Source organism: Zootoca vivipara, chromosome 2, assembly GCF_965207765.1.
Source record: "Zootoca vivipara chromosome 2, rZooViv2.hap1.1, whole genome shotgun sequence".
NCBI lineage: Eukaryota > Metazoa > Chordata > Lepidosauria > Squamata > Lacertidae > Zootoca > Zootoca vivipara.
In genome coordinates, this window is record NC_142584.1 from 20,530,346 (window position 1) to 20,552,673 (window position 22,328).

Consider the following 22,328-nt stretch of genomic DNA (forward strand, 5'->3'; position numbering starts at 1 on the left):
TTCTTTACACAACCTTCCCTGGTTCCAAGCCATGCACCCCTTGATCCTAGCCTCACGTAAGGCTGGGATCCGGGGACGGCAGTACAAGAAGGATGCATGAACCGCCTGCTGCCTGGCCAGCTGACGTGGCACTTGGAGGTGCTCCTATGCCAGCACGGCTTGGCCCAGTGCTTCTCTCTCTGACAGCATTGGTTCCTCTGACACCAGGAGAGGAGCGCTGGTCCAGACCATGCTGGGGGTGCCTGCTTCTGACTACACCCCAAAACTGATGATGAGCATCAACTATTGACACATCAAGAAAAAATTCTGAGAATAATCTCTATCAAAATACACAGAGAATCTTTAGGAACACTTCAGCACAGGGCTTTCTAATGATCTCACAGCCAACCTTTTACCTCTGTCAGGAGAAAAGAGATGGCGGAAAAAGCAAACGACCATCCATATCTATACGTGAAGTAAGTCTCTGAGTCCTTGGTTCTGTTGAGCATCTCATCGTTGATGCTGGAAATGTACAGAACGAGCCCCACAACCAGAGATAAACCTGGGGTGGAGAAAAGTTTATGATTAGAAAAAAATATACACACGCACAGGATAAGACTCCAAAGCACCCATTCAGTTTCCTCAAGGATGGGGGTTGGGGAAGGCGACCATTGGCAATGTTGCCTAGGGGAGTCCAATAACAGTAGGAGGGCCACAACAATGCATGTTTGCTAGATAGGCACATGATTCCCACTGTGCCTGTTAGGGGGAGGCCGTAGCCATAGATATAATCTCACCTGGACAGGGCACTTCCTCTTTGCTCTCTCATCATCATTCCAGCAACGTGAGAACATATGCTAAGTCTGAGCCCAGGGCAGTCTCGAGCAGGTCTGCCGCCCTGGCAGAGATCGCTCCGGCGCCCCCGCCCTTGCAGGGGTCTACCTAGAGCCGGCCCTGTCTGAGCCATCCATTTTAAACTAGACTAAAGCATGTATTTGTAACCAGATCACCATTGTAAGCCTGCCTGAACAAAGCTGCTGTATCTGTTACTCTTCAACAAGTATTCTGAGTGAGTAAATGTTATTTTTACCTTTTACAAGATTGTCTGTGTGGTTATTGTTTTAAGGGTGAGATGCCAGGAGAATCCAGTATGTATGCCTTAAAGCACCCTGGATTACTTAAATTAAAAGGCTAAAACTAGCCTTTTTTAAGATGCAAAGGGATGCACTCTGCTGTACTCACAAAAGTGAGGAAGGAAGATTAATATCTAAGAAACATATCCCCTCTCAGCTTCCCTACACTCCATTCCTGGTCTAAGATGAAACGTGCAACCTGAGGTAACAATCTTGGCCATTACCCCTGAGGTTGCGTCCGCAGTCACTCACTGAGAAATGAGTGCCCTATGCTGAATTAAACAACATATTTCTGTTCTCAGACATGGTTCTTCTGAACTACAAGCTCTTGATACGAGAGAAAGCTTTTAAGATCTCCCTTCACAGCTGCTGGCTTAACACTCGCTTAATGCTATGAATAAACCATCAGCTTCTCCTCTCAAATGGAAACATAATGGCTGGTTATTTCTAAGTTCTAGTTCTCCCCTGATAACTCCAGCCACCATGAGATGAAAGAATTGTGCCAGATTTCAAAAAGACGTGTCTGGAGCTGCAGCAGAATGTTCAAACACCACAGAAGATTTTGCGTGTGTGTGTTTGTACATGCACACACCTCATTTTATCAGGTTCAGTTAGCAAACACTAGATTCCAACTGTCCTTTGAAATCTAAGCCTGAGCACTTTTCGGAAACATGGTAAAACCAGCCTGATTGAGCCGGGTTTGCAGGTTTGGGCTTAAGTTCGGAAAGGATGGTGAAATTACATTGATTCCCAGGGCACGTTTCTATATGTTTACTCTGAAGTAAGCCCCACTGTGTTCAATGCAGCCTTGATTGCCCATTTTGTCTTTATAAGCTGCCATGAACCTTCAAGGTGGAGGGGGCTCCAAACACAAGAAAGGAAGTAAATAAACAAAGGGGCCTATCAACAATGCTGGGAAATGGGGCTATGAGACAGAGTGTACTGCATCATCGCCTTTCAGAAGCATCTTCTGCAGTGTGTCCATTCCAGCAGTCGTGCTACTGTCTGGAATATCTGGCACGGCTGCCGCAGGGCCATGGGAGAAAGTGGATCTCCATGGAATGGCTGCAAACCTTTGGGAAAAGAGCTCACACAGAGGCACGCTTCAATAAAGAGCTTTTCCTCAGGGAGCGTCACAAGTTTAACGCTAATGCATTCACACCCACCCTTTTACATTTTTTGTGACAGTCATCTACTTAGCCAAAGTGCTGCATCTCATCAATTTTAGCCGATTTACTTAGTTGGGGTGAAGGGAGCTGATTTATTTACTGCGTTTTGTGTCCTCCCTTTCATCCAGGGAGCTCAAGGCAGCATCCATGGTTCTCCTCACTCTCATTTAATCCTTGTAACAACACTGTGAGACAGGTTTGGCTGAGAAATAGCGACTGACTCAACGCCACCCAGTAACCTCCTTGGTTGTGTGGGGATTTGAACCTGGATTTCCTCAGGCCTTGTCTGACACTCTAGCCTTGACATTGTCCTGTTTTTACTTTTATTATGCATTTTGTGCTTTTGTGTTGTAACCGCCCTGAGACCTGCAGATATAGGGTGGTATACAAATAATCATCTGTTTGATTGTTCGATACTTGGAATGAACCCTACTGAGGCAAATGCAGAACTCTGTGGCATGATATTATGCTGGGGCTGAGCAGGCTGACAGAATACAACATCAAAATCTGTCACACACTGACTTTCTTAATTGGTCCCCCCCCCCAATTCTATTGTCCTTCTTAGATGTGAACACAAAAGACTGGATTTCAGATGCAGACTAAGGAGCTGGCAAATGTGGATCAAGAATGTCAGATTCTTAAAACTCACCGGACAGAATGAAGAAGATCCCAGATACGAAGGCCAGGATGGTTCTGTGAGGTCGAATATGCCCTATGTTGCTGAGAATGAACCCGATAAACATGAAGAATAGGCTGACCAAGGGAAATGGGGTGGCAGAACGAATCATCTCTGTAAAATATAATGGGCAGAAATACCATGAGAAAGGTTGATATGGGCAATGCTTCCCTATAAAAATATTTTCTGCACTTGTGACTCATAATTTGCTTTTTTTTTGTTTTTATTCTAAATCTGCATGCTCCTCACATATGGATAGAAATAAGTGTCATGTCTGCAGCACCACATATTTAAAGCACTATTGTACCACTTTAACAGCCATGGCTCCCCCCCCAAGAATCCTGGGAATTGTAGTTTAAGGGTGCTGAGAGTTGTTACGAGACAACTATTCCCCCTCACAATGCTACAATTCCCAGAATCCCCTGGGAAGAAGGATTGACTTTTATACCACACAGTACTGAAACTCTGTGAGATATTGGCCCCACATACCTGTCAATGGGAAAAACCCTACTTTCTGTGGAGTTTACACCCTTTCTTTTCTTAGCTGTTGTTTGTCTGAAAGCATCTTATTGTTTGATATCCTAGTGTCCCACTGAATAACTAACAACACAATGCCAGGCGTGTCCCCTCAGAAGCAAGTCCCATCAAGTTCTATAGCCACTTACCTGGGAGAAAGCCACTTTGAATGTACTTCTGGGTAGACTTACATAGGATTGCACTGTTATACTGTATTTTTATGACATTGCAGGATGAATGTTCACTCACTTGTAGCAAAATACCACCCCCTGTGGCTATGCCTAATTGTCAAAAATAAATGAATGCATATTGACAGCAGTTGCAGTCTGGGGTGTAGTGGATGCTACTCAGAGTAGGCACACTAAAATTTAAAGACATGACTAACTTAGGACTATTCATTTCACTGGCTCTGCTTTGAGTAAAACTTAATTGGATACCACCCTTTGATTTTTACATCATCTCTCTACAAAGAGCTGTAAAATAGATGGTGGTAGAATGTAATATTAATTGCTGCAAATTATTTACTTGTCTCTTGTCACAAGTGAGCACAAAATACAAAACCATCTGTTCCAGAAATAGAGATATGGATTGCTATAGCAACAGAAGATGCTTAAAAGGAAGACGTAGGGTGGATGGCCTATGTCAATTCCTCCTACAAAAATAATTTCAAATATTTTGGCCAAAGCAAAGATCTCAGACGAAGCATTGAGGGGATGGCTGCTGTTGCTTGTTTACTTTGTGGAACAGAAAAAATCTAAGATCATTTTAAAATATCATTTCACATCTGTCAACACTGAAACATTTACAATGCTGATGTTATCCCCCCTGCCAGTAAACAAAATATCCTTTTTGATTTTGAGATTTGCGGTGCTCTATTCTTCCACCTCGTCCAACAAAGTCCCGGAGAACTTACAGTGCAGGATATTTTCTCCTCTTAGATCAGACATAGGCAAACTTGGCTCTCCAGATGTTTTGGAACTACAACTTCCATGATCCCTAACCACTGACCCTGTTAGCTAGGGATCATGGGAGTTGTAGTTCCAAAACATCTGGAGAGCCAAGGTTGCCTATGCCTATCTTAGCTAATAGGATTTCTTTTTTTGCAGGGGGTGGACTTGGATCATTACCATGGTATGGGAGCAAATGGTTTGACTCTTTGCTTCCAAATCACGCCCCCCATGGGATATTTCCAAACATGGAATGCCCATGTTACAAACAGTCTGACCTTAGAAACTTGTGTGGTATAGTGGATAAGGAGTCAGACGGGAGACTAAAGTTCAAATCCCCATTTGGCCATGAAGGGTGGCCTTGGGCCAGTCACTGCCTCTCAGCCTAACCTACCACAGAGAGTTGTTGTGAGGTCCAGCTCCCAGGATCTTCTGGCGGTCCCCTCATTGCAAGAAGTGAGGTCACAGGGAACCAGGCAGAGGGCCTTCTCAGTAGTGGTGCCTGCCCTGTGATACACCCTCCCATCAGATTTCAAAGAAATAAACAACTACCTGACTTTTAGAAAACATCTGAAGGCAGCCCTGTTTAGGGAAGTTTATGTTTGATGTTTTATTATGCTTTTAATATTCTGTTGGGAGCCGCCCAGAGTGGCTGGATCCTTTGGCTCACCAGACATTGGTGAACTACACCTCCCATCATCTCTGACCATTGGCCATGCTGGCCGGGGCTGATGGAAGTTGAGGCGCTGTCCAAGTGCTCTTATGACAATCTTGTGATACTAAAGGTAGTAGACTGGTGGGGTTTAAATTCAGCTGAAGCCAATAATTAAATGTCTTACACCAAATCTGTAACTCAGCAGAGGGGAGATTAGCTTCCAAGCACAATGAAGAGTTTGGAACACAGAAAAAAATTGCCTTAGGAATTTAAGACTGAACAGCTTCTGTGGATCCAAGGTGAGTGCCGCTACATACAGTCCTCAACTTTGCAAAATGTTTGCTTCCCTCCCAGTAACTCTAATCCAACTCTATTGTTTGCAGTGTCTGTGGGACCCTATGGGAGCATAATCCTACCCACCTCCTGTGTTAGCCTGCAGCGCTTCACATATTCCTGAGTTATGTACTACTTACTGAACCTTCTCCTGGGGTGCCTGCAAGTTCTCCATGCACAGAAATCTATTTCTGCCCTGTGCCAGTTCCGCATGTGTTTATTCATAAGCCCATCCCACCCATTCAGTCTCATTTTCACATAAATCTATGCTGTTTACTCGTGTTTAAAAGCCATATGAAAATTCCTATTTCAATATGTACTTAGACACATCTGTGATCCTAAAGTACAAAAATATTGTGCTTTATCTTAATGTGCAACACATTTCTATGTTTAAACACACATTTAAAGGATGAAATTTGGTATGTTTATGGAGGCAAATCTGTAGGCTAATTACATTCTGATCCATATCATAATTGGAAAGATGCAAAAAAAAATCCGTTTGCTTAAAAGTGATGTTCTCATCCATTCCTATCTCTATGGATAAAAGGTAAAAGGTAAAGGGACCCCTGACCATTAGGTCTAGTCGTGACCGACTCTGGGGTTGCGCGCTCATCTCACATTATTGGCCAAGGGAGCCGGCGTACAGCTTCCAGGTCATGTGGCCAGCATGACAAAGCCACTTCTGGCAAACCAGAGCAGCACATGGAAATGCCGTTTACCTTCCCGCTGTAGTGGTTCCTATTTATCTACTTGTATTTTGACGTGCTTTCGAACTGCTAGGTTGGCAAGAGCTGGGACCAAGCAACGGGAGCTCACCACGTCACAGGGATTCGAACCGCCGACCTTATTTCCAATTGAGTTTTGGAGTTAGCTGGATGTTGTGATAGAAAGGTCGGGCCTTCCTTCCATGGCAAAAGGGGGTTGTTCCATATTATCTCTGTGCTACAAGGGGATTCAAACACCTATCTGCAGGGAACAGTTATCAGTGTCCATTACCACTAGATTCCTTCTTGCTTTGCCATGGTGGCCTGCAGCGCAGAGATCACAGTTTACAGCACTTAACTTGTCTATTGTATGTTTGCTGACTACCGTAGGTTAGCATCATTCTGCCATTACCATGTGCTGATCGGTTCCTACCATGCATGGCTAATGTGGGGCATGTGATTGGTACAAAAAAGCCATGATTGGTGGGCAGTGGCAGCATTTCTGAAGAATGGGGGAGTGTGTCAGAATTGCTATTGCCCCCTCTAATTTAAAGGAGCACCATTCTGTTATCCTCTTTGCTGCTTGAAGTGCAAAGGATTGATTTGCAACTACATCACACTGTGATGCTGATGTAAACAGCTGCCTAGCCTAGCAGGACTATTGGAATGGCTTCGTGTCTCCCTTCCACATGTGCTCATGAACAAAGAAACCCAGGAAGCAACACAAACAACAACGGCTTCTCCCATACACAATGTTTTGATGCAGTCCTTTGCTGAAGATAAAACACATGACTTCTAGTCTCTGAAAAGCCGGTGTTAGAATGAACACACATAAACACTGCTCCCACAATAAAAAAAGATAACCACCTACTTAAAACACTGACTGTTGATTCAGATGTCAGCTGGACATTCATTGGCATGACGTATTCTATCGTGAAGCACCTCCCACGTTCTTCACCTGGAATGGGAAAAGCCCATTTTACACTTGCTTGGGGAGCAAAGGCATAAAGCCCCATACTTCCTACCAGGATCCCATGTGTTTGTTATTTGCTTCTTTTAAACCAGGGGTCCCCAAACTAAGGCCTGAGGGCCGGATGTAGCCCAATCGCCTTCTCAATCCAGCCTACGGACGGTCTGGGAATCAGCATGTTTTTACATGAGTAGAATGTGTCCTTTTATTTAAAATACATCTCTGGGTTATTTGTGGGGCCTGCCTGGTGTTTTTACATGAGTAGAATGTGTCCTTTTATTTAAAATGCCTATCTGGGTTATTTGTGGGGCATAGGAATTTGTTCATTCCCCCCCAAAAAATATAGTCCGCCCCCCCCCAAGGTCTGAGGGACAGTTGACCGGCCCCCTGCTGAAAAAGTTTGCTGACCCCTGTTTTAAACCATTCATACAATTGCTAATTGTGCAGTTGGTTTATTGTTTAGTTTGGCTAAGGGCCCTTTAAAATATCAGAAGTAAAAGAACAAAAACCAAGGAGGCTGATTTTAAATATTGCTTAGAAATATGTAAACACCACTGAAATAGCAATAAAACAGGTTTCATCATCATGACAGAGTATAGTGAATGGATTGTGCTCAGAGGTCAATGTGTGCACCTCATTTCTCTTCCGAAGCCTGCCACAGTTTGATTGTTGGTGGCTTTACAGTGCAATCCTAATGAGATCTACTCAGAAGTAAATCCTATTGGATTCAATGGGGCTTACTCTCAGGCAAGTGTGGTTAGGATTGCAGCCTGAGGGTTGTCCTGTTTGCTAAAGGACTTTCATTTGCATCCCCTTCCCTGCACATCCTTGCCCCCAAACTGCTCCAGAGCATTAGGAGAACTCCAAAAACAGATATTGGGGCATACAGGCAGAGGAGAGGGAGGGAAAGTTTCACTACACAGACATATGTCCTTGCAGGAGAACTCCATTAGCCATTGACAGTGGATAATGTGGCCACTGGGATCACATAACACCGGTCCTGAGAGACCTGCATTGGCTCCCAGTACGTTTCCAAGCACAATTCAAAGTGTTGGTGCTTAACTTTAAAGCCCTAAACAGCCTCAGTCCAGTAGACCGGAAGGAGCGTCTCCACTCCCACCGTTCAGCCCAGACACTAAGGTCCACCTTCGAGGGCCTTCTTTCTGGCTGTTCCCTCACTCTGGGAAGTGAGGTTACAGGGAACCAGGCAGAGGGCCTTCTCAGTAGTGGTGCCCTCCTATCAGATGTCAAGGAAATAAACAACTATCTTACTTTTAAAAGACATCTGAAGGCAGTCCTGTTAAGGGAAGTTTTTAATTTTCAATGCTGTATTGTCTTTTTAATATTCGGTTGGGAGCCGCCCAGAGTGGCTGGGGAAACCCAGCCAGATGGGCGCGGTATAAATAATAAATTTATTATTATTATTATTATTATTATTATTATTATTATTATTATTATTGAGTACGGACTGAGGTTGCATTAAGACATCCAGTACATATATATATATATGAGCCTACGCAAATCCACATAGTGAATTGCACTTGCGAACCAATCCAGTGACTCACTGGAATATTCCAACAACTTCAAAATGGGCCACCAGTCCATTCTCCCCACCCCACACCAAGGTGCACATATCCATGCAGGATATAACTGGAATATTTCACAGACCTTAATTATAAATTTTATCAAAATGCACAACTAACAGGACTCAGAAACATTAGTCGCTAGACATGACTAGTCAGAGGGACAGCGAGCAAAACCAGATTCATTTTTCAATAAAGCACAGTACCTGCCAAAAAGCAAACCCTCCAGAGGCCAGAGTGCAGAGACATCTTGATTTCCGCACTCTGGTTTTGGGGCAGGATAATCCCTTCCTCCAGATATAGCCAGTAGTCCGTGCTCACAGCAATCCCCAGGAGTCCCAATCCGCACACGGCAAACACGCTGCTAAGCAGAGTCAGGGCCTTTCTGCCACAGGTGCTCATTCCCAAAAGCATCAGGGTCCGACGGGACAAAAGAGAACTCCTGCATGGGCAGAGAAGAATAGAAGAACTGTTAGCAGTGAATTGGGGATGTTATCTGCACTGAACGAAACTGAAATCGCCCTCCTCCTTCTGTGCATGGTTTGATATCGGAGTTACTGGTGGGGAAACAGCCCAAAAGCCCCATATAAGTTGAAAATGAATGTGGCACACCACCGTCATATTCCTTCATGTCCAGGCATAGGCAAACTCGCCCCCCCAGATATTTGGGACTACAATTCCCATCATCCCTGACCACTGGTCCTGTTAGCTAGGCATGATGGGAGTTGTGGTCCCAAAACATCTGGAGGACAGAGTTTGCCTATGCCTGTTCATGTCCTTCAGACATGAAAGAGAGGAGGTGTCCTGAAATTATTATTCGGCAAGGCTTCTTTTTCAGCTGAAACTCAGTTCCGTCTCCTCTCAGGTGGGTACCATTGCAGTTATAAGAGAACAAGGAAGGCATTCATGGTGAGTTCCAGCCCCTCTTTTTCTAGGAAAACAGCACTGCTAATTCAGGGGTGCATTTTTATACTGCTTGCAGATGGTCGATTTTGACTCAGGTGTAAGGGCATCAGCATATTGAGAACAGCAGGTGCCTTTGTACCAGAAAGGGAAGCTTCAACAAAATGATTCACAGAAAGCACCACCACCCATCCTTTGTAGCAGTGAAGTGCTCTCAGGGGCTTGTGATATACCAAGTGGAGCACAACCAAAGCGGCTCTGCCTCATTTTACAGTCTTAGAACATCACTTCAGTTTCTCTGGATCAAATTTTTATCTGAGTGGCTGCAGCCAAGATGTAGATTCTCAGAGGAAGTTGCCTTTGCCCAGTGTTTGCTTTCCACTATTGTGGTTTCTTAGTCATTTGTTATCTGCCACTTGGATTACTGTGATGTGCTCTATGTGGGGCTACCTTTGAAGGTGACCCGGAAACTACAACTAACCCTGAATGCGGCAACGAGACTGGTGACTGGGAGTGGCTGCTGAGACCATATAACACCGGTCCTGAAAGACCTATATTGGATCCCGGTACGTTTCCGAGCACAATCCAAAGTGTTGGTGCTGACCTTTAAAGCCCTAAATGGCTTTGGCCCAGTATACCTGAAGGAGAGTCTCCACCCCCATCATTCATCCTGGACCCCTGGATCCATATAGAGTCATAGTATTACAATAGTATCCCAGGGGGTTAGTGTGGCATGGTGGAAAGAGGATCAGACTAGAGCTAACGCTCTAGCCCAGGCATCTCCAAACTGCGGCCCTCCAGATGTTTTGGCCTACAACTCCCATGATCCCTAGCTAACAGGACCGGTGGTCAGGGAACATGGGAATTGTAGTCCAAAACATCTGGAGGGCCGAAGTTTGGGGATGCCTGCTCTAGCCACTAAGCGACACTCTCAGCCCAGTCATCTCTCAGCCTATGTTTTCACCATTCATTCATTTGTTCAGCTTTTATTGGCATAATTTAGACAATAAAACCATAAAGGGGGGGAACCATCCATAAAAATAATGGTAATCCAGACATATTAAACACATAAAACGTACAAAAGACTCAATAGCCACCATTAAGTAAAATTAAGTGATTTTAAATTTGACTTTAAAAATCTTGGCTAAATATCCTGAGACAATCTCAGTAGTTTCAGGAATATCAACCCACAACAAATACTGGATTACAGAGTCTTTGCAATTTAATTTACAGGGCTGGGGTGAGGATTTTTTTAAAAAAGTGGGGGGGGGGACCTCATACACTGCCTTGAGCTCCCTAGAATAAAGGCAGGATATAAATATAAAGGGGGGGTTGGGACTTTACATCAGGAGGAATTTGACACAGTAATAAGCTGATTGCTCCATCAGCGTAAGTATGTCTGCTTGCCTGTTGGAACCATCCACCCACTCTTCCCCTTCTATTTTGTTGTGGAGTTTTTTCTCACACACTCCCCCCCCCCCAGCCAATTTAGACAATGCACTCAGGGGGCAGAGAGAGGGAAGCCTCATGGTGTGAGCGGAAGTCCTTGTATGGGGCTTCCACGAGCGGAACTGAGAGGCTTGCCTAAGGCTGCAATTCTACAGGCACTTACTAGGGAGCATGGCAAGTGTGAGTTACTGCACAGAATTGTGCTGCTTGGGTGCCTAGTGAATTTGTGGCTTTGAGGTGAGACCGAAGACTTATCCATTACGAGAGAGAGAGAGAGAGAGAGAAGGAAGCAGTTTGCCAGGCCACACTGCAAGATGCTCAGAGTCCTTCTATCAGCACTGGACTGGTGACATGTGCACAGCAAGACAGCAACTCTCAATCCCGCTGCCTTCGACTCTGACAAATCTCTCCCTCAGCGGATTCTTGATGTGGATATTATGAAGATGTGGGGCTCAGCAATGCAGTGGTACAAACATGACAAATTATTGTGGTGGTGTTCCCCCCTTTTCTATATATATATATATATATATATATATATATATATATATATATATATATATATATTCCTAGCACTGCCATTTGGCTTCCCGTTAATTAGCCTTTCTTGGCACTGGTTCAGGGAAAAGCACACAAAGTCTTGATACTCCGGCATGTGTAACGTGCAGTTTGTGAGCTGCACCTCTGTCCTTTCTCTGCCGGAACAAACACATAACTCTCCTAAATAATAGGAAGCAGCCACCCACAAGCCCTTTAGAGGAGCAATCATCACGATGTCACATAAGTTATTTACGAAGCATGGTGCTGTACTTAAAACACACAAGGCGGCAGCCCCCACCCTGCAGGGTATACGGTCCAATGTAGACCCCAAGCTACCAGAAGCCTTCTCTGATCAGGAAGCTTTGAAAGTAATAAAATTGATGCTGATGTAATGGAGAGCTCACCTCATATCAGACATCACCTGCTTGAAATTCCTACAGAGGTCTCAAGGTTTCAACAGTCAGTACATTCATCGGGACTAAGTGTCTCTGACTACAAGGAGATGCAGAGGGCTTGTCTGCTAAAGAGCTGTGTGAAACAGCAAGGGGGCTCAGTAGGGGCACTTGCTATCAATATGAAAAACAGGGCACCTGTCTACAGCGCCCCCTATTCCGTTCAGCACTGGCTGATGCAAGATGTTCCTGGGCCAGATGTTGACAACCCACCTGCAAGTCAATTGCATGCAGCTGGCCTGATAGCAACCCAGCCACAATAGGGAACAAACAGGTGGCACTCTGAGGAAGGCATGGCCTTGCACATCCCCCTGTTGCACTCCCACATCGACAGCAACCTAGCTGAATGAGTCATGGTGAGGTCAAGTCATGGACACCTGAAAAGCACCTTCAGTTGGTGGCAATTCACCACTGTACCCCTTAGGAACTGTAGAATCCCTGGGAGCATATTGGGATGGAGGAGCTCAACTGAAAGATCAGTAATGGCAGAAATGTTTCTTTCCTAAAAGAAGAGCCAGTCCAGCACGACCGACTTTCCTCTGCAATATTCAGCCTCAGAAGAGGACCGGGCACCTTTTAGCCTGTTGGGTGCCCCCTGTAATGAGAATGCACCTTGTAATATGTTCCAGGCTACAAAGGTACAGTGAAGGCTTTTTAGCAGAGAAAAACAAAGAACTTTCCAAATGCCAGAAGCTCTTCTTCAGGTCAAAATTCAAGCAGTAAGTAGGTCAAGGCATGTCATTAACTCCTTTTTCACAACCTCAGTTATACGTAGCGCTGGAAGATAGGGAACAAGAGTGGTCTCAAATAGGGCTGTTACAAACGTAATATCTATCTATCATAATAGTCAGTCAACCCCAACATGGATCTACATGCTGTACTGTTGCAAGTTGCCGTGCTTCTTCAGTGAGCTTGATCCAAAAGCCACAACATTTGGTCTAATGGATCAGCCTTTCCCAAACTTTTGCCCCTCAGATATTTTGTACTACAACTTCCATCAAACCTGAGCCTTAGTCATGCTGGCTGGGCTGATAGGAGCTGTAGTCCAAACCATTGAGAGGGTACCATATTAGACTGTGGGTGAGACCATTACAAAACTGGGAAGATGACCATGATTCAGGAACAACTCTAGACATAACTTTTAGACACTTTCCCATCATCTAGGGCAGGCACCCCCAAACTGCGGCCCTACAACTCCCATAATCCCTAGCTAACAGGACCAGTGGTCAGGGATGATGGGAACTGTAGTCCACAACATCTGGAGGGCCGAAGTTTGGGGATGCCTGATCTAGGGCAAAGAAGATATTACTCTGGGATACCATTACATAAGACGTCATTGAATAACAGCTGAGCACAAAAACAAAACAGAAGAGGGACTGACAGCTGAAAAAACCTGGAGCTGGTTCCTAAAAAGAGGAGGGAAATGACTAATTTTGAAAGTACAGAGCATGAGGAGTCGGAACATATGCTGCCAAACACCTTGTTTATGAAATTCATCATTTATGGTGGTAATGAACAGTTCTAATCTCTCAAGGACTAGAGTTCAATCCCATACGCTGGTTGGTCACAATGAGAACAGGATGCAGGATTAGATGGACCATTGGCCTGATCCAATCAGCTCTTCTTATGGTCTTATGTTCTTAGTTTCAATAGATCTCAGCAACCATTGAGCGACTCACACAAATCATGGCAGCGAGCATATTTTTCTATATTATTTCCCAACGTTTCAGCACTCAGCGGTAAGCTCTTTTGAAACTACGGTTCCTTTTACGACCCAACGCTTCTTTTTTCTCATTTCTAGCATTTTATTTACTTCAAGTATTTCTATGCTACTTTTCAGCAGAAAGACCTGTTCTTCAGTTCTGGCATGTGCAAGCTGGAATCAAGCCAAGAGGGAAGTTTCAAGTTCACAGTTGGCAAATCTGCTAATTGCGACAGTCAATGCACACTGGATGGCTTTTTTTTGAAATTAATCACTTGCAAATGTATGCTCATAATTGATAGTTTTGGAGCACCCCACCCCCAAAGCCCCATCTGTGTTCACTCAAAAATAAACCCAATGAAGTTCTTAAGCACGTTCCTTTCTCCCAAGAGGCAATTTCCATGGACACCAGTGAGACTTATTTCAAAAGAATTGTGTTGAATAGTGAGGTGCCAGTCCCTTCTGCTTAGCACAGCTGGCCCAATTCCAGGGATGTAATTTTCAAGCAAGAATGTTGGAGGGTGGCAAGGCCATTCAGCACACCCCCACATGTCAATCAATCAATGACTTTCAATTCAAAACAAATACGGCTGTTACCCCTTTGTGCAACCTCCATAGGTTCCTATAAGCCCTGAAGCATGGTAGAAGAACAACAGAATATAATTAACACATAGGACTTGCCCTTATGCTGGTTAAGTGCAAGAAAACTGGCTCAAGCACTTCATGGATTTCACTGTAAGTAACTTTCATTGCACAGTTTTTAGGCTAGACAGAGTTATGTCATGCAGAAAGATCCAAGAGCATGATAGACAGATATAGAACAATGAAGCCCAGATAAAAGATGGTTCAAGCTAAGCTCTTTAGAACAGGCATCGACAACGTTTTCCTGCCATGGGCCGGATGATTCCCACAGACAATTGTCCGTGGGCCTGACATGCACCGGACATGTGCAGAAGCGATTTCTGGCGCCGTGCTGCCCATATTTGGGGCTCTGGAAATCACTTCTGCACATGTCCGGAAGCAGAAAATCGCATCTGGGCATGTACAGAAGCGATTTCCGGCAGCACTCGGCAAGTCTCCGCGCCGTGCTGCGCTGGTTTAGCGCAGCGCATGGGGGACTTGCCGAGCGGGCGGCTCGGTGACCGGATAAACATCCTTTGTGGGCCGCATCCAGCCCATGGGCCAAACGTTGCTGACCTATGCTTTAGGAGGACCCACTCTGATTAAGACAAGTGCAAAAAATAGCTTCAATATGAGCCCCACTTAGATCAGTTGGGGAAGACACCAATTTTTAGACTTTGAGGGAGAGTGGAACTGGCTCCATGTGAAATGCTCAAACTTGGATTAAGGCAAGCCAACAATCATTCCACTACATAATCTGAGATCAAACAACAGAATAACCACTTATTTGTGCATAATTTGCAAAATGGCCTAAAATGCCATCAAAATAGTGGCTGGAGGATTCTATCCTTGGGGATAGTTCCTTCAGCACATCCCAGTTGATTTGCTCTGGCCTATCAATTTTTAAACTCTCCTAAGCAAAATATTTTGCCAAAAAATGAATTTTCTTGGTAGTTTGCTCAGGCAAATCCAAACTGCCTGTGAGCTAGAGAGCACAACATGTACAGTATTAAAGTATACAAAAAGTACTGGTGTCATTGAAGTTTGCTCTACCTAGTTCTGAATGTGTTTTTCCAGCACCATGCTGCTCATCATGAATCATGTGGCATCACCTCCCCCCCCCCAAAAAATGTTTATGGCTCAGAATGTGAAATGAATTTCTGTGAGAATCTGTGCATTGAGTGGTCAGTGATCAGAATGCCATGTGTTCAAAGCCATCTGCTTTGTAGGCCCACGTATTCAAGAATCTATAACCTTAAACCTCAATAGAAACACTCCCTGACTGCTGTGACGAATGCAACCAGACCTTGTCTAAGCAGTCTTTTATTTGATGTGCATGTCATCTATTTGAGTCAGTTCTCTCCATTGTCTCTTACAATGGTTGCTGTTCCCGACCCAGATCTAAAACCCTCTCTTGGGAGGGGGGAAAGGGATAGTTGAATCTCCAGAATGGTTCTTAATAGAGGCCACTTCTGGGAACCAGAAATCCCTGAGATCAATTTTTTAAAAAAGCCGAAGAAATTCCTGAGATCAGAGCAGAACCTGGGACTCTGACACAGAGGAGAATGCATCAGCGAGATAAGGAATGTCATTGACACAAACTACAGAGGTGCTAAACCCAGTCTCAGGCCCTGACACCAAGCCTAAGCCAGGACTTCTCAACAGGAACCCCTTGAGCTAGAGACCCCCAACCTGGAACCCTAAGATAGATTCAGCTAAATTCTCCTAAGAGATCATGCACTAAGGGGCATCAGTCTTCCCAGTGCCGGCTCACCAGCACAATCCATGCACAAGGTAGGAGCTGAGTGAGAGATGACAGAGTGCTAGACTAGAGGACTTCTTCAGAGGGTGGACAGAATCTGGGAAGGGTAGTCTGGCACAAAATGAATAAAAGGTCTCCCTTGAGCTTCAGACCCTCAACAGAGGAAACTGTCTGATTGGAACTATCCAGGGTCCTGAAAATGCAGCATTTTATCAGCTACCTAGGTAAGGTGCCTGCAATGCAATGCCCCATAGGCTCCAGATTATGGGAACAAGGGCAATACAATAAGGAACATGCACACGACAATAGGCAGGAGTAGATCATTTGAGGCTTTATAAAATCACATTGGTGTGATTAAGATTACAGGCTAAAAAGTGGAAGTGTGTGAAGAAGAAGAACACTTATTTTCTACAGTTTGTATTTTAAAATCTTAAAATAACCTTTTGAGAAGTAAATGACATAAAAGTTTGCTCTTCCGGTGGAATCATACCTACATGTTCTATTTCCCAATCCCCTTGCAACAACAACAAAAAAGTTACTACTTGAGACAATTGCTTTTCTCTTTGCAGATTCCTTAAATGCTACACGCATCTGAAAGGCTGCACACATACAATTTTTATGTATTCTGCTTATCAGTTACTGATGATAAAATAATGCAGTAAAGGCGGAAAAAGGGACAGCCATAACAGCACACAAAAGTGTCAGGAAAAAGGGTTTGCAAATCAGAAGGAATATGTAACAATTGCAGGAGTTGTCAACCTGGTCCCTACCAACCTGGGCATTTCAGGATTCTAGGTGGGCGGTAGGGGGTTCTGCGGCACAAGCTGAATCCTCCTTCCATCGAGCACTGGTGGGCGGTAAGGAAATTTTACCATCAAGAAAGATTCATTAGTGGGCAGTAGGTATAAAAAGGTTGACTACCCCTGAACTATTGCATGAAATATCTTTGTCAACAGATGCATTTGTGCATGCACTAGTGGGCTTTTTGTGGTGTCGGGGGACATGTTACTCCACACTCATATTTAACACCTTCCCATTAACCTGCCGTTGAGGTGCTCCTCACTTAGGAGAGAGTTAAGTTCTACCGTACGTTGCCCCATGTAAATTGGCTCTAAATGTGAAGAAAATGTGGGTCCTAAGAGACAAATATCCTGTTAGCATGCCCAGTGCTCCAGTTACCAATTAGGGAACACATCCGCTGAACTTTCTACCCTACTGTCAGGATGGCATTTTCATTTACATTCTAAACGCTTACAGAGATCCAGCAATGCTACTTTGCCTTCAGTGCTTTGTGCTAACCCAAGCCTGGAAGTGCTAACTTTAAGCAAAGGCTTTAAGGGAAGCATTGATGCAGGAAAGAAAGCTGAAGAAGAAAGAAAGAAAGAAAGAAAGAAAGAAAGAAAGAAAGAAAGAAAGAAAGAAAGAAAGAAAGAAAGCTCACCACCTTAGAACAAATCTACACCACCAGGTGCCATAGAAAAGCACTAGACATATCAAGAGATCCAACGCACCCTGGTCACCATTTCTTTGAGCTCCTGCCATCGGGACGGAGATACAGAACAATGCAGGCAAGAACGAGCCGTCTCAGGAACAGTTTCTTCTCTAGAGAGATTTTGGCCTTAAATGGAAAGCCTGGACTTTGAAGTCATCTTATTTTACTTGTTATTTTGTATTATATTTACTGTTTTTAATTAGGTTTTGTAATTTTGGATTACGCGGAATGCTTTATCTGAGTGGATGTAGCAACAGAGTAGTCTCGTTGTTCCCGCAAGGGGACAATGACAATAAAGATATCTTATCTTATCTTTGAAAGCCCTAAACTAGGATGAAAAACAACAACAACCAAGAGTCAAATGGGAGAGAGATGGGGAGCAGACTGGCTGACAGCTAATCATCTTCATCCCAAGATCACAAAGTTGGAGGGTGAAAGAATAACCATCTGCAATGGCCCAGATACTTTCCAATAATGTTTCTGCAGTGTTGTTTTTTTGTCCTCGCTAAATGATACATCATTTCACTCCCACATTCCAGGATCAACGTTTGCTCGTGCTCGCGGCGTCTGAACTGCCTCCCCTAATTTATTCCATTTATTTCCACAGCTCAGTCTGCTTCTAAAGACTCTATTAGCCATCAAGACCATCACATTTTATTTACTTAGATTCATTGTCCTTTCTTATCCTAAAAAAAATGAGGCTCTTTCAGAAAATACCAGTTAATTTATTTCTTTCAAATTGCGTTTATATTCTATTCAGAGATGTAAATAAAGAACTGATATTGTTATTAGATGCTAGCTTTTATGAAGTCATGTTTTCCTACGTTTCTGGTTATGTCATCAGAGGTCATGCTACAGTCTTATTCCTTTGTATTTTGTCTTCAAGAACAAAAAAGTATATTTCTTTAACGTATAGTATTAGATAAAAATATAGCTATAAAAATGGCTCTGAAACAGTCCCAAGTGATTGGTAGTTGGAGCACTGAAGATACAAACTTTTATTTTTCTCCCAGGGTCTCTGTCTCTCCTGCACAGGATAGCTCAGTTGGTTAGAGCATGGTGCTTATAATGCCAAGGTGGCAGGTTCGATTCCCATATGGGGCAACTGTATATTCCTGCATTGCAGGGGAATGGACTAGATGATCCTCAGGGTCCCTTTCCAACTCTCCAAGTCTATGATTCTAATAAATTAGTATCTAGAACTTGGAGCTTGTATCTCTCTATGAAGTGGTGAGTACCTCACCTATAGATTTTTGTTTAAAGCAAATGAAATGAAATAAAATAGAGCCAGTCACTCCATCATAAAGATAATGATTTGTTCTGGGTGCTAGACACACAAGGTGCTAGAAACCAGTCAACTATGATGAGGCACAGAGTGGGACGCAGCAGAGTCATTCAAAAGTCCAATGATCCTGGAATTGAAATTCTAATACAGTATCCTCTTGTGCTCCTTAGTAGCTGCCTGATACAAAATTGTGCAGCCGTTCTGTGACAACAGAAGATAGATGCACGCCAATGGAAGCCAGAATATTCTTGCTTAAGACTACCCAACGAATACAGGTAGGACTGAAAAAGGAATCTGGTTTTGAAAGCATTCCCATGTGAACATCCAAATGCTATGTGCAATTCACTGGGCAACCCCTGGGTGTTTACTCACACATGTTTACAAATTGCAACATGAAAGTGTCTTATCTAATTTTGAATTTCATAATAAGCAAAGGCCCAAGCAAGCTTCTAGGGAGTGCAAATTACATCTGTTACCTTGTTGGGTTCCCCCCTCCCCGAAACTTTAATTTTTCAAAGGTAAAAAGGGAAAGGGAAAGGCTGCTTTTTCATGTTCTTCAAGTTAATCAGCAGAATGCAATATGGCAGATCAAAACCCTCTGGACATAATTTCTGCTCTTAGGCTCATAATATATTTAACAAGTTATAGAAATGAACAACTCCTGGCTTCCATTAAGCCAAATCCACCTCAGATGAGCCTTGACTTAAATTATTCTCTGTGTATACCACCTTATCTAGGTCAAAGAGCTAGGAAGCAAAGAGTAAAGCTAACTCAGTACAACAGACATATTTGTTACTGTTATTATAAGACTTGGTAGAAGGAATGCAACACGTAATGTGAGGCACCCCCCCCCAATGTGGGGGGGGGCAAGTTGGCGCCCCTGAGCATAAGTAACTTTGGCTTAGCTATATCTCTGTCCAGGAGGACACACAACTATTACACTAATATAATCTGATGAAAGGTAGGGTGGATCACTGGATCTACAAACACTTTCGGGGTCACACTGTCTTCCAAGGTGAGCAGTCCCTCATTTGGAGGGTTTCTGATAACACAGAGAATGAGTATGGTATAGTGAATAGCAGGGTGGACTTAAATACAGAAAACCAGACTCAACCAATCTATGCACTAAAGAATAACATTTACTAGGTGGTCTTGGGCAATATGGCCAGCTGGCCTACTTTTATCCGATGGGACTGTTTTACAGACAATCAAGGTCATATCAGGGTAAGCCCTGACTGGAAAGCACTTTGTGCATTGACAAGTGCCATAGAAATTAGCAAGGACTTGGGGGAGGGGAGAGCCCCCACTTTAATATTTATATAAAAGGTTACACATTGACAAAGAACCAATGCTCTGAGAATACGGGGGACGACGACCCTGAGCTGAGTGTAAATGGTCTGAAAAGAAGAGGCACGGCAGTCTTACAGTTTGTTACACTTCCAAGTACACTTTGGATCTGGCTTTGCAAATCTCATCTACAACATCTGCCATCCTTGTGAGCAAGAGCCTTTGGCACCAGCTGGGAAGCAGACATTTGGCAAGCTTGATCTTCCTTGCTGCTTTTCTTGACAAGAAGAATGGTCGGATTGCTTTGCAGGCAAAAATATTGCTTGGGTTCATGGTGTGCTGGTTGCCTCCGTGGTGGCAAGACTCGGCTAAGAAGGAACAGAGATATTAATTTCTCCCATAGATTTCCTTCTTTTTTGTTTCTTTACTGAGTGCTGAGTAGCGACATTTGCACATTACATCCATGATCCTCATGGTCAGCAAATAATGTTAGATGCACTGTAGTCTAGTGGTTAGAGTGTTGGACCAGGACCTGGGAGACCAGGGTTTCCCCACTCTGCCAAAAAGCTCACTGGGTGACTTTGGGCCAGTCACCATGTAGGCCACTTTGAGCTCTTTGGAGGAAAGGTAGGATATAAATTTAACAATCATTTTACTGATTGTTACTGACAAATGTTCTCCACTGCACCTGAAGACAGAGGAGAAGCCACAGGGAAAACACAATGCCCTTCCTACTGCTGCTGCTCCTTGCATTGACTGCCTGACTCTACCATATGATGGGGACAGTCCTGTCTAAGAATTCTTTGATATTATTGAGAACAGATAGAAGAGATTCCGCACCAGGTCATAGTTCCACCCTCTGTAATCTGGGCACTCCTCAGAAAAAGTGGTCGTACCTTGGTTTTCGAGCAGCTTAGTTCTCGAACATTTTGTCTCTCGAACGCCACAAACCTGGGAGTGAGTGTCCAATTTGCCAATTATTTTTGGAATCCGAACGTCAATCAGAAGCCGCGCTTTGGTTTTCTAATATTTTTGAAGTCGAACGGATTTCCATAACGGATTATATTTGACTTCCAAGGTACGACTGTATTGTGGAACTTGATAGGGCCCACAAAAGGGGCAGCATAAAGAGCCTTTTCCTTTCTCAACAGATCTGAAATTTGCTCCTCTGCGGACAGGGGTTTCTCCATGCTGGGTATAGAGAGATCCACTGAATGGGGAAATGACTAAATCAGTTGTGCTTCGATGGATACCATCTGCTACACAAAGTTCAGCTTTGACATCAGCGGTACATTTTTGTAACCACAAGTTTACGAGCCTATAACCATAAGCAAGAGCCATGCTGATCCACAAATGCAGATTCCACAAATGCAAACTTGAGTAATATTTGCCAACCATGGAGGGGGGGGAGGAGAGACCTGCTAAGCTTCTTCTGAAAATAGTACAGAAGCTAGTGAGCTGTGTGAAATTTAACACAGAGAGATCTCCTTCCACATCATTCCTGCAACATCAACTTTATGCTGACTCTTGTGTTCTGGCATCTCAGGAGCCTTTGGTCCATCATATGTTATTGGACTACAACTCCCATCATCTCTCGCCATTCGCCGTGTTGTCTGGGGCTGCTGGGAGTTGGAATATCTGGAGGGTCACAGGTTCCCCATCCCTGGTCTGCCTCTTTTGTTGTCGATCTTTTACTTCTTTTTAAAAAGATACTGCATTGCAAGCTATCCCCAGCCTTATGCCAAAATTAGCATGTCGATCGATTAAATTCCTTTTTGTGCCAAAAGCAAAGCTGGAGTTGCTACTTTTTGCAGCAAGGACATTGTGCCAGATGGAGATTAGTTCAACTCAGTGAATATATCAAACGGCTACATGGGAGCTTGCAAGGAACTGGGACAGAGCAGAAATAGTCCTGATGCTGGCCTTCACATTTAACAGAGGTGCTTCCAAGAGCTGGCAGATGGAGAAAGCCTTTGCAAGAAATGTCTGTACTTATACTGAAATGGCTTATTTAAAGGCCAAGACTTAAAATTTATCTCACTGAAGCCAACTAGGCATGTGGAAAAGGAGGACAGAATTTAACCCAGAAACAACAGCATTTCACTGCAGCAGTTCTGCATGCTTGCAGAGGGAATTCCTAATGGCAGGGAGCCAAGAAAGGGGTCTGTGTGTA

General features: G+C 43.9%; 1 protein-coding gene and 1 long non-coding RNA gene across 5 annotated transcripts in view; one reads left to right on the forward strand and one right to left on the reverse strand.

The window, feature by feature from the left end:
- LOC148686762 (uncharacterized) overlaps nt 1-3,148 on the forward strand; it is a 178,026-nt gene extending 174,878 nt beyond the window's left edge. The window contains exons 6-7 of the long non-coding RNA XR_015948373.1: nt 985-1,048; nt 2,847-3,148. This is a non-coding gene — a long non-coding RNA (uncharacterized LOC148686762). The remainder of the gene's footprint in view (nt 1-984; nt 1,049-2,846) is intronic.
- Nucleotides 1-22,328, reverse strand: part of CACNG5 (calcium voltage-gated channel auxiliary subunit gamma 5) — a 49,446-nt gene that overhangs the window by 5,290 nt on the left and 21,828 nt on the right. For 2 of the 4 annotated variants that reach the window (XM_035104017.3, XM_035104016.3), the window contains exons 2-5: nt 8,872-9,107; nt 6,984-7,070; nt 2,931-3,071; nt 396-541 (exon numbers count right to left, since the gene is read on the reverse strand). In XM_035104017.3, the coding sequence (XP_034959908.1) occupies nt 396-541; nt 2,931-3,071; nt 6,984-7,070; nt 8,872-9,079 (582 nt within the window). In that variant the 5' untranslated portion in view covers nt 9,080-9,107. The remainder of the gene's footprint in view (nt 1-395; nt 542-2,930; nt 3,072-6,983; nt 7,071-8,871; nt 9,108-22,328) is intronic. The other 2 variants (XM_088662985.1, XM_088662986.1) reach the window with 1 other exon arrangement.